The 12,999-nt window shown below is 32.8% G+C and overlaps 1 protein-coding gene and 1 pseudogene across 2 annotated transcripts in view; one reads left to right on the top strand and one right to left on the bottom strand.

Moving 5' to 3' along the window:
* Positions 1-12,999, top strand: part of VWC2L (von Willebrand factor C domain containing 2 like) — a 141,542-nt gene that overhangs the window by 19,502 nt on the left and 109,041 nt on the right. Inside the window, exon 3 of one of the 2 annotated variants that reach the window (XM_016150054.2) lies at positions 5,483-5,612. The exons of the other annotated variant lie outside the window; for it this stretch is intronic. Coding sequence (XP_016005540.1) covers positions 5,483-5,612 — 130 coding nt within the window. The remainder of the gene's footprint in view (positions 1-5,482; positions 5,613-12,999) is intronic. 2 annotated transcript variants of the gene reach the window in all.
* LOC118613992 lies at positions 10,967-11,088 on the bottom strand (annotated as a pseudogene).

Raw genomic sequence — 12,999 nt, 5'->3', positions numbered from 1 at the left:
AAGTCTGCAGTCATCTGCTAGATAGTCTATGGAGTGTTTGACGAATGACTTATCTTGTGATCCATGTGATAGACATTATGAATTTTAAATTACCTTTAGTGAGTGAGTTTGTGTTCATTGCCATAATATTGAAACTCAAATAGTTATTTCATAACTCATAGTCAGAAATCTTTCCCCCTAAAGTGCCCTTGGACACAGATGAAGCTGCCCAGTGATATGGTTTAACAAATAAGAAAATATAAATTATATATAAATAATTATGTTAAATATGTTAACAAATATTTATGTGCCTAGATATCTTCTTGGTGTTCAGAATATAACAATGAACAACATACTATATAAGAAACTTATGATCTATGGGGAAGGCAGATAAGAATAAATAAATAGTAACAAATTCATAAAGTAAGTTCATGAACTGATTCGAGCTCTAAATGGACAACGTCATGGAGAGAGACAATGGAGGGTTAGTCAGGGAAAACCTCCCAAGAGGGAGGGCATTTGAATTGACATCTAAATGATGAGACTTCAGAAAATAAAGTGGGTTTGGCGCTTTTCTTTTTTTGAGTGATTTTTAATGGTCATTTTAACTACGCACAATTATTCCGTATCTAGAGGCTTCTAATCATGTGTGTTTTTCAACATGTTTCTGACATAATTAATTCTATTGGTTCACAAATCTCTCCACCCAACCAAGTCCAATAAAACGTTACTGCAACCACCTCTGCAATCAGATTACACTTTAAACAAGAGAAATAACCTTGTTTAAAGTGTACCACAACCACCCGAACAAAGCCAGCTAAATGAAATATTTTTTCTATTTTTTCTAGTTTAGAGTTTCTAAATTTGTATGAATATTTTTGTATTAAACTTTACCAGATTAAAATGGTAAACCGAACTATGTTCCTTGTCACTTTGAGGTTTAAGTTCATATAGCAAATTTTATAGACGGTGGCCATTTCCTCCTAGGCACTCTATGAACAATGCCAGTAACAGTCACTACGTAAATAATGATGCCTGAGACATTGTTGTATGGACCAAACACTCAATGTTGCCTCAGGTATAGATAATTACGTCTCAGGTATAGATAATTAAGTCTCACTGTATTCAGAATATGAAATTAATGTGCATTTTCTAGAAACCGCATAAAAATTCTATGAAACCAGTTGGTAGTAACATGTTCTTATAATCCTATGTTGATTCTTAGCTTCCAAATTCTCACGAAGACATATTTGACAATTTTTCAGGAATTATTGTTATTCCAGTAACTAAGTTACTAGTTCTCGATGTACTTTTTCCACTGAAAAAGTCATGGAACATTCTACTGTTTTTAGGATTCTGGTACTTCTCTTCCAATACTCCAGGAATTCTCAAAAATCACAGACAGGGACATTGGGATTTCAGCTTTAAGGTCTTTAGAAGTTAACCATTTTGAAACAATATGTATTGCCGTATTTCCATTCTAACACCAAAGAAGAAAATTTTAATTCTACTCACCTAAACCAACATTAAAAAAAAAAATTCCCCTTTTATTTTAACATAGATAGATAAAAGATGATAGATATATGATAAATAGATGATAGATGATAGTTGATGATGATGATGATAGATATAGATAGATAGATAGATAGATAGATAGATAGATAGATAATAGATAGATAGAAGGTATGCAGGTAGGTAGGTAGATAAATAGATAATAGAGAGAAGATAGAGCTAGAAATAGAAGTAGATAGATATAGATATAACAGGAAGCTCCTTTCAAATTTGGGGGCAACTGGCACATTTGGATTTACAATGCAAATATGTATTCAGTGATAGCAGGAGCTATAGATAAAATGCATAGTTTCTACTTAAACAGGGTCCCGCATTTGATATTCAAAACACTAAGCTGGAGGTGCACAGATTCATAATATATACTTAGATCACCTAATACATACATTAACAATCAAATTTGACCTTTAACACTAATTTCAATTAAAATATATGTAAGGTATATATAGTGAATGTTACTTCATTTTTCAAAGCTTTCATAGAAATAAAATGTTCTTTGAGATTTCTTAGACAAAAGTATAAAATCGTCAGATGGTATCATTTACTCATCTTACCAAATCTCTATCTAACTAAAGCCACGTACTAGACATAATTTCACATGTTCCTTAAAAAAAAAAAAAAAAAAAAAAAGCTAGTAAGGATAATTTTTTCCAAGTACTTGCTTCTGTGTCCTCTGTTCCTCTAAGGATAGCTTTATTGTTTAATCTTTGGTTTTATGGGGACATTTTCAGATTTAATCTATAGTTTTCATATTGAAGAGCCTGATAAAAGGAAATCTGTAACCAGCTCAGTGCTTAAGATGTAAAAGATTTATTCAAAGCACCAAATCTTTCAGAGTTTTACGCCGTAAGATGGGAACGATTTTTAAAGTCTGAACTTTATGTCAAAGTAGCACACTGCTCACTCCTAGGAAACTTGTCGCTATTGAGCAGTGTCTTTTTATAAGTGCAGGGGAAGCGAGGGACAGTGAAGGAAGTCACATGGGGCTAGAAAACAACCGTGGTGTCCAAACTGGTGACTTTATGAAAGGAGAGAGGCTTGGCAAGAGGACCAAAGGGGCTTTAGCAGGAGGTTGATGGATTAAATTGAATGGAGTATTTAGAGGAGGAGGAGAGGGGCACATGGAGGCTTGGGATGAGAAGAAATGGACTGAAATAGAGACATTATTTGGGAGGAAAAAAAAGAGGAAATAACATGTTTCAGACAAGAGATTCTGAGCTAGGAAGGAAGAGAGTATAGCATATGAATAAAGAAAGCCAGGTTCAGGAAGGATTAGAAGCTGCTGACAGCTAGGGTGACGTTTTTATTTTTCTAATATGTTTCTCATTATTCGAAATCCTTTAAAAATCAGACATATATTTAACAGGAAGCCTTGTCCTCTTAGCACTAACTCAGAGTATTTCTCAGGATTCTAGTGCACATACATCCAGGCTTCTCTGACTTCGAACAAATGCCCTGTGGTCTTTACTGGACCAGTATCTGTGCTTTTCCCAGACACCAATGAGTGTAGCTACCAGGCTCTAAGGCTTGGAAATGCTACGCCCCAAGAACGTGAGCCTCGTGGCAACCTAACTTCAGTCTACAATTTTCTACTCACATTTGCATGTTAAAAGACTCTGCAGCTTCATAATAATTTCTTTATGTACTAACTAACCCAGTTACTGAATTCTCTTTCTTAGCAAGTATTTATCCTCTATAAATCAATTATTAGCTGCTAATGGTTGTTCTTGAGGAACTGGTCTGCATGGAGAAGTGTACAAAGCTTTAAAAAGTAAGCCACTCAGATGAGCACGCACAGGATAGTGATTTTTGCCATCACGTGACAGTAAAGTATAGTGGTTAGGCGGCCCAGGTCCAAATCCTGCCTCTGCCCATTACTGCCTTTAGCACCAGGGAAAGCTACTGAACCTCACTCAGCCTATTTCCTCATCTGCGAGATGGAGATAATAACAAAACTTTCTGTGCAGGGTCACTATGAGAAATATGACAATACAAGTAAATTGCTTAGCACAATACCCAGTAGTTAACGGTGTTCAAACATGTTTGAATTAGAATGGCATTCTTCATCAGTCTGTGTTAAAATCTAATAGTCGCGCCAATCTTTCTCAAAGACCATAGTTATTTTGAGGTAAACTTTTTGCATTGGAAAATTTAGGGGTCTTGGAGATTTTTAATGGCAAATCAGTTCACTAGAGTTGCACAATTCAGTTTCCTTCGGCAAGAAGGGAACCATTGAAAACAATTACAGCTGTGGAAGTGATATTAGCATCTCCCTTCTCTCATATGAGCAGTAAATGCAGGTTAAGTCCTTGTTGTATTTCAGAAGCTGTCCAAAAATACTTCTTTGCAATTAATTAAGGACAGGGAGACACCTTCAGACAATTTTGCTTAAGAATTAAAGATATCATAATGGAGCAATATGGCAACCAGAATTTCCATCTTTCACGCTGCTTTCTCAATAAGCATTTCCTCCATCCAATAATGTGCTATGATATCAAATCTTTTCCTTCATTTACTGAGATTATTCAGTAGAGGAACTTTTCAAGACAATCCCAGTGCTTGAGATAATCCAACAGATTCTTCTGAAATACTTAATTCACCACATGGTAAAGAGTTTAACTGTACCTTTCAACAAACTTATTGACCATGTTAAGAAATAGCAATATTTTTCCCACAGATTCTATGTCTGATTCTCTTATTCCTACTATATTCAAAAGTGAACTAATTAATTGAAAGCTAGATTACCATTCTTCAAGCAGAAAGCAAAGACAAAATTAATTTAAAAATAATTAGTTAAAAGGTTTCTACCCCTACAGACTACCTGAGTCCAGGAGCACTAATAGTACCCAAATTGTCAGATTCAAGAAGAGACAAGAACTGACAGAGATTATAGAGAGTAGTCACTGAGACAAAGGCAGAGGGCTTTATTGAACACAATCTGGAATTAAGGAAACGTGGCACTGTGGCACAGACTGGAGGCAGAATTTTCTAGGAATAAGTGGCTTGATTTGAAAAGTATACACCTGCACATCTTCTGAGACCTCTACACTGTCATGAAGAATTCTAAAACTCTGTGTCATGAGAAAGGGGGGCTAGAGCTTGTAAAGAATGTGAAAGTCACATAGTGGCTAGTGCTTGAGATTGTTTGTGATAGAGACAGTTTCTAGAAAAGAAACAGAAAATCCCAAACTCACTCTTGGTTGGTAAGTACGGTGAAGACAAAAATTGTTTTCTGATTTTTTAAATTTTTTCCTCTAAATTAATTACTTTCCAGTTCTATTTTTAGAGTCTTTGCTTCTTAAATAGTGGCTATTCAAGTTGATCAATTTTAGTTTATTCATAAAAGCACGCAAGGCAAGATGCAAGGAATGCACTAAATCTTTCAAGAGGCAGTACCTGGATGTTTTGGACCTCAAATGCAATCTCCTCTAAAATTTGCATTGGAAAAAAAAAATCCATTTAGAGTCTCAGCTAGTTTGGGAAAAAAAGAGTTCATACAAAGAGTAAGGACATCCATTTACTGTTTCTCAGTAATTTTTTTAGGGAGAAAAATGATAAATAGAAAAAACTTATTTCATATGTTCTGGTACTGTTCCTCTTTATCAGAGGAAGGCAGAGCAATCAGCACATCTGGAAACTAAACCAGGAGATGACATATTAGTTGTCCAAACATTTCTTTGAAAAGTAGAATATAGACAGGAAAAGCTATACATGAGCACTCAGTTGCTCATGGCAACCTGAGCTGCACGTGGCCACCCACCTTGGCTTGGATGTCCAGGTTGCCTTCCACTGGAGAAGAATGATCATACACATGGTAAATGGAGTCAATACAGTAAAGCCAATATAAACACTAATGTTTTGTCTTCTGACAGCATATGAATGTGCAACCATTAAGTTATAGGAGAAAAGGGGCTAATTTTAGATTTGTTCCTAGCCCTCTCCATGTGAATGGTGTCGCTGTGAGCCCAGCAATGAAGTTCACTGTGTTGTAGCAGACTGCGCAGTTCCTGAGTGTGTCAACCCAGTCTATGAACCAGAACAATGTTGTCCTGTCTGCAAAAATGGTAAGACCATACTGCATTAGCTTTCAAAGAGGGGTTAGTGCCAAATACAAATATTTCACCACTGCACACCACTCAATGCAAAAGCCCTCTAAGATCTGCCTGTGGTTTTTCAATATGGGCATGGCCAGTTTATATTTTTATCCCACCTTAAAGTGAAAATAAACTAGCGATGGGTGAATCATGAAGCCGACTTTGTTGTGATGCCTATTATTTATTGCTGATTTATAAGGAGGATATTGGAAAAAACACAGTACCATCTTTTTTAGTGACTGGATTGCTCTTTTGTGGAGGCTGTATAGCAGTTTACCCCATTTCATAGTGCATAACCCAGGATAAAGAATAAGATAAATGCCAAGTATTTGCTTTGGGCATAGATAAGAATTTAGGTTTCAAGTTAAGTTATCAAAGAAATACAAAATTCAATTATTAATGCACTTAAGTTGAAGTATGCAAAGACTAGAAAGTTTAAGGCTTTTATTCTAGGTTTTATTATAATGAAATCTTGCTCTCATAGTAATTGCTATAGAGGGGGATTTGGTTTCTAAGAATTATGGGTTCTTTTTTGGCCTTCATGGAATGGAGAGGTTCAAATAACTACATTATGTTAATCTCCCCAAATCAAGGTGGTGCTGCAAAGACAATACAATGCCATAAACCCAGATCCGTGTATCAGCAAATCCAATACCATACCCTTCCTATTGGTCATATACGACAAAAAAATAAAGCTTTGCTAGGTAAGACTCCATGAATGTCCCTTCTTTGCATTAAAATCTGCTTGAAAAAGTGGTTCTAGCTCTTAATTAAGCTGAAGTCAGTCTGATGCTGAATCCCTATGCCCTTTCTTGAATTAACATCTTCCACTATTACAGCTTTTTTTGTCTTGAATTTGACATTAGTTCACCTCCTAATCTTTTACTTTGCAGAATTATATTAATAAAGAGACGTAGCAGATTATTTAGTTAAAGAAAACACAAAAGCGGCTCTGCTTGTTTTTATAATTTTATGTTCTGATCTCTTCCAAAAGGTCTATTGAAGAATCCTATGCCATTTTTCCAGGCACAGTTTTTACTATTTCTGATCATTTAAAGCCACTGATTGAATATAAACCTGCTTGCCTGGCTTCTCTTATATTTTCTTATCCCTCTCACTCAGCTGACCTATGTCATAGAGACCATCTCTCTAACTTAGAATATGAAAATAAATTTCTTCTTGAAGTCCTAACCCACCTAATAATGCAAAGATATCAAATTTAAGACTTTATATTTTAAAATAATTTTGAAGAAACTGGATAAGATACAGGGAGAACAATAAGATGATTTAATGGTTGAAAAATAGGACCTATGAGGACAGACTGAAGGAGTTAGCATAATTTGTCCTGGAGAAGAGAAGGCTCAAGGGAAACCTGACTGTCATAAAAAATATGAATGGTTAGTCTAAAGTGGAAGGGGACCTGTTATTTTTCATTTTCTCCAAGGACATAAGGAAGAAAAAATCGGCTACCTAATCAATCTTTAAAAACAGGATTGACACATCTTTGACTGTAGACTGATTTTTTTTCTAGAAGCAACTGTCTAAATAGGTCCTTGAGGCTCCTCTCCTTCCTAAGTGGCCCCGGTTGGCTTTGTTTCACATTTAGGGTAAACAAAAGTATGCTTACAGTTAAAAACTCTTGTCTGGACATACTCAGAATACTCATAGAATTAAAGCATTCTAGGCCATATGTTTAAAAAACAGGTTTTACACACGCATCTGCCATGTCGTTCTGGCCTATGCCAAAGTCTATAATATATCCAGAGTTAATATTTATGTCAAAGGTTAAATCAGCCACTATAAGCTAGTCACACTTAATTTGATGTCACCCAAGATTATCCTATTTCTTTCAATCACATGCCAGAGTAGGAATTTGTCTTGAAAAGAAATGCTTTTTGTACAAAAACATATAATAAATGGACTCTAATTGTTCTAATTAATTATATAATAAATTAGTAATCCATTAGTATTCCTGAAGAACGTATGCTGGTGGAACAATATATATTAGTAAAGTTTTCCAAATTTTTGTTCATGGAGTACTATAAAATGACCACTTCTGTTTCCTTTTGCCATTTCTAAGCAAACTTGTTTTTCTTTTTTAAATAAGGGAAATGAACCTGAATTAGAATTAGTAGGAAGACTAACTCTGATTATCCTGTATTATGAAGTTATTTTTTTTTCAATATTAAATACCAGTGATTAGTCACTTTAGCCCAAAAGTAAAGTATAATTATCATCAAAGAAGAACATATTAAAGACCACTGGAGAATTCTTAAGACTGCCAGTGTTACCAGGAATTTTATTGAAACAACAGGCTGAGCCCAAGTCTTGCTTGCCCTCTTTGGGAGGCTAGCCCAGAAAACAGAAATAGATGCTCCATATCTATGTAGAAAAGCTGGGGAGAAGTAGATATTTATTATGACAAAATATAACTAGAACAATTTCTTAAATTTCCAACATATGTAAGTCTGTCTCATTCTGTATGACAAGATTCATTTGCCCATTATAGTGTAAATTATTTTTTTTAATGTATGCTTCTATTTTCTTAAGTTAAAATAAGATAAAAATCTACCCTATGGATTCAAGGTAGAGGCAATAGATCTTAATTTGTAAACAGTCCTGTCACATTTTTTTAAATCTTCATAAATATTTAAAATTTTCAGTTTGCATAAATGCTGATTATCTTGGCTGCCAAATACTTTCTTTTTGCATACGAAGATTGATTTTTCTGTCTTCTTGAATTATAATTTGCCAAGAGCAAGGGGCATTAAAGATATAAAATGAAAGTTTAAAGCAATAAAATCTACCACTCCTAAACTTAAAACTTAATATTCAGCTAATATAAAGATATTTGTTCTCAGATTATTTAAAAGCAAACAAAATAAAAATGTACAATGATATGTAGTTTTCCAGAAAATAATAATTTACCAATGAAAATGTGACAATTATCTTTAGATATGTGTTTTTTTATATAATAAAGTGCAAGATAAACAATGATAGCCTTTCTTTATTCTCTATAATATAATTTTAAGAATAAATTTAAAGACATATACTTCTAAAATGTTTTTTTAAATGATGTAAAAATAAAAAGAGAGAAAAATTTAATTTTCTGGTCTCAGTGAAGATTTTCAGTGGGTATCAATGAATATAGCCAACCCAGAAAATAGTATATCACCAAGAAAAGACTGTCAATTTCTTGTGAATAAAAGACATATTAAAGAAAGATGCAAATGACTGGGCACACACAAAACAGGAGGAGAAAAAGGACAGTATTTTTTTTTTTTTAATTTGGGGAGGATTGGGGAGATTAACATAGAAATTTATTGGTTTTAAAAATATTATTAAGCATTTGCTTCACCTTCCTTTATACATCTGCAAGAGCTAGCAATCAAAATGCCTCTTGAAAGATATGACCTCTCAGACTGTTGTTCTTTCCCCAAGATGGCATTACTTCAACCTATCTTTCAGTCCCAATCCTTAACATATAAATTAATGAATAATACTCTTTTTTGTTATTGTTGTTTTGTTTTTATAATATGAAAAAAATAGGTTGGTACAGCATCTTCTTAAAACATTTTATATTGAAATATCATACAAATATTTCAAATATCAGGTAACTGACCATACATTTGACTAGTGAAATATATGATCATTAGGGAATGCAAATGGCTAACTGCATTTTTTACATTTTATCAGCCAATATGTCATTGGGATCTATATTTTTGCTGGAATATATAGTCAGTCATTACTCATGGTTTTGAAGGAGAAGTTACCTCATGAAAAATTGGAATAGATAGGAAACACCCACAATATCCTCCATACACATTAAGTGAAGAATGTTCATATCTTTTCTAAACTGAAGTTGTTATAAGACCTGTTTAAATATTTAATTTCCTATCCCTTAGTCTCTTCCAGTTTAGTAGTGAAACAAATAATGTAGGAGACGGACTAGCCCAAAGGGCAAATGGAAAGAAAGGAGAAAATAAAGGGGGTGGGCAGTGCACAAATAAGAGAGGGAGGGGACTTTAGAGGCATCGAATGCCTTCTAAAGGTACTTGGGAGAAAATGTTTGACACCCATAATTGTTAACATCCCTAATATACAAAGAGCTCCTTGAAATAAATAAGAGAAAAACAATTCCATATGGAGAAAGGAAATGAGCAGAGATTATTTAAAGGAAATTCACAAAAGAAAAAGAAATCTCAATAAATGTATGAAAATATGTTTAACTCATGGGAATTAAGATTGAAATTAAAAAGATACCAATATTATATTTATAATAATCTGATACCTTTGATACCTTGAATTGGAAAAAAAAATATTAAGAGTTTGAGAAAATGCTGAAATATCTTTTAAGAAGGTCTTTTCTATTAAAATTTTCATGTTACTTGAAATCGACAATTCCACCTCTTGTACTTTGTCCCACATTTATGTCCTAAATTTTCACTGCATTTTAAGAGTGAAATGGTGAAACATAATAGTCCTTCAATGGAGTAATGAAATATATTTTAGCCTTTAAAAAGACCCTAGTGACATTTTTTTGCTGAGAAAAATAAGCAAGGAACGTATAGTAGACTATACATTATTTTATGCATAATATAATGATGTGTTCTAAATACATAATATATATTTTAAGTGGTATATATTTAAAACATTTTTATTTAACTGGTATACAATTTTAACTAGATATTAAATTTGTACATACGTAAGAAAAGAGCTAAGTGGATACACAATAGGACTGTAACAATGATTCGATGATTATTTGTAGGGAATAGAAATGAGAAGGTGAAGAAAGGGGAGACAAAAGATCATCTCTTCAAAACATTAAATGTTTACAGACCGATGATAATAAAAAGAACAGAAAAGTACACAGCCAGTTCACAAACGAAATACAAATGTTTAAAAGTTACGAAAACTAGTTATCCTCACTACTAAGTGTTTTCATTTTTAAACCCTTTGTTATTTTTCTATGTGACATAGAGAAAGACCTGGAAGAAAGCACACCAAATTTTTAACAGTGATCCACTGATCAGAAGAGTAATTAAAAAATAGAACTGAGAAGGCAGAAGAAGGGAACTTTGGCTTGTTATTTTATGGACCTCTTTATTGAATGGATTTTCCAAAAAAAAAAAAAAAAAAAGCTATTCTATTTTTATAATTTAAAAGGTTCTATCAGTCCTTGATTATTATTATTATTGTTGTTGTTGTTGTTGTTATTATTATTTTTTTTTTTTTAGGCAAGGCAACCCTTGGTTGACCTCACAGATTGCAAGGACTTTGTCAGCTTACAATCCCCTATTTTTTAAATTTATTTTTACTTTTTAGACCTGTAGCACTTGGTTTTCCTAGGTGGCCTCCCATCCAAGTACTACTAACCAGGCCCAACCCTGCTTAATTTCTGAGATCAGATGGGATTGGGCTTGTTCAGGGTGGCATGGCCATAGACTCTATCAGTTCTTTAAAGGAAAGATCACTCTTTTGTTATTTAACCTCTTCCAGAGGAGAGACAGGACAAAATTTTCTCTTTATTATTTTTTTTTTGGAGTGTAATATTGATACAAACCAAAGATTACAAACTCAGAAAAAGAATGTAGAAGACAACGTTATTTATGATTAGTAATGAAGAACTATTAAAATACTAAATCCCCAATCTGAATCCTTGATTTGTGGATTTTAGAGAGGGAATGGGGTTGTTATATTGTATAATATATTACATCTCCAGTGAGTCTAGGGCAGTATTGTTTAATCAAGCACATAAACATTTCAGCAATAAAATATATGATAATTAGAGGAAGGAGACTAAATAATATAAGGTCGCACATCATCTCAGGTCATTTTAATCCCAGCTGAATTTTGGTATCAAAGTTATGAAAAAATATTGGATTTTTAAAGATCGTGGGAAAGAGATTGTATATTTGTGTTAGCAAATAGAATCTAGTAGTACATTGAAATAATTATTCATCCTGACCAAGTGGAGTTTACAAAAATAGTTCAAAATTAGGAACTCTATTAATACAATTTATTCTATTTCTAAATTAAAGAGAAAATCATATTATCATTTTTCTATATACATATAGACAGACATAAATCAGCAAAAACTATTGACAAAAACTCTTGATAAAATAAGACTAAGTAGATAATTTTTATATGATAAACTATATCTACCTCAGGCCAAAAGAGAGAATGATGCTAAATCAGTAAACACTAAAAGCATTCTCAATAGTCAGGAAAAAGACAATGATGCCCACAATTATTTAAAATGTCAGGTGGATATGAACTAGCTAATGTAATTAGAAACAAAAAAGAATCAGAGAAGAAAAATTGGAAAGAAGCAGATAAAACTGTCACATTGGCATATAATATGACTGTATACTTGGAAAACCCAAGAACATAGACTAAAAACTGCTATAAAGAGAATTTAGTAAGATAGGGTTCACATGTATGTATAGAGCTTCTTCTCTATATAAATGTATATGTGTGTGTGTGTGTGTGTGTGTGTATAATTAAAATAAAATTGTGGCACTGATATGTGGTGCAGAGATATCAATGGAATATAATGGAAAGTTTATAAACAGATCTAACAACATTTGAAAATTTAGTCTATGATAGGTAAAGTAGTATTTCAAATTAATGGCAGAAAGATAATTTGTAGAAGACGAACTGGATAGTTGAGAAAAATAATTTAAAATTCCTACCTTATGTCAGAATTCATAAGTAAATTCAATTCAACAAAGATTTAAATATGAACTATTGTCCGGAACAGTACAAGAAGAAAACCTGGACACTTTGATTTATAATCTTGAATATTTACAATCTAGATTTTAAAAATAAGTGAAAATCTCCACATAACAAAACAAAACATCAGTGTAAACAAATTAAAAACTGGGAGAAAATTAATCTTAAACCCCAAAAGATCAATCTCTCTCATATATAAAGAGCTCTTAGAAATATATAATAAAAATGACCAACAACTGTTATTTTAAAAATGGGCAAAGAACTTCAAAAGTCATTACAAGAAAAACAAAAAAAATTTTCTTAAAATATATGAAAAATTGCTCAAACTACTTATAAAAAGAAAATTAAAATTTTATACAATTTTTATACTTACAGATTGACAAAAATCCTAAAATTTGATAACCCACTTGGTTGTTGATACTGTGCTAAAACAGGCAGTCTTTCATATTGCTGGTGCATGTTTACATCGGTAAGAAATTTGACACTATATGTCAAAATCAAAGTGTATATATCTTTTACCTCAGCAACAACATTCCCAATTACAGAAGTGTGAAATGACAAATGGTGATGTTACTAATTTTTTATGTTGTACTTCCAGTTTTCTTTTTAATGAAAAATAAGC

This window comes from Rousettus aegyptiacus, unplaced genomic scaffold (genome assembly GCF_014176215.1).
Source record: "Rousettus aegyptiacus isolate mRouAeg1 unplaced genomic scaffold, mRouAeg1.p scaffold_m13_p_2, whole genome shotgun sequence".
Classification (NCBI taxonomy): Eukaryota; Metazoa; Chordata; class Mammalia; order Chiroptera; family Pteropodidae; genus Rousettus; species Rousettus aegyptiacus.
The sequence above is the reverse complement of the archived record's forward strand: the minus strand, read 5'-3'. Positions and strand labels throughout refer to the sequence as shown.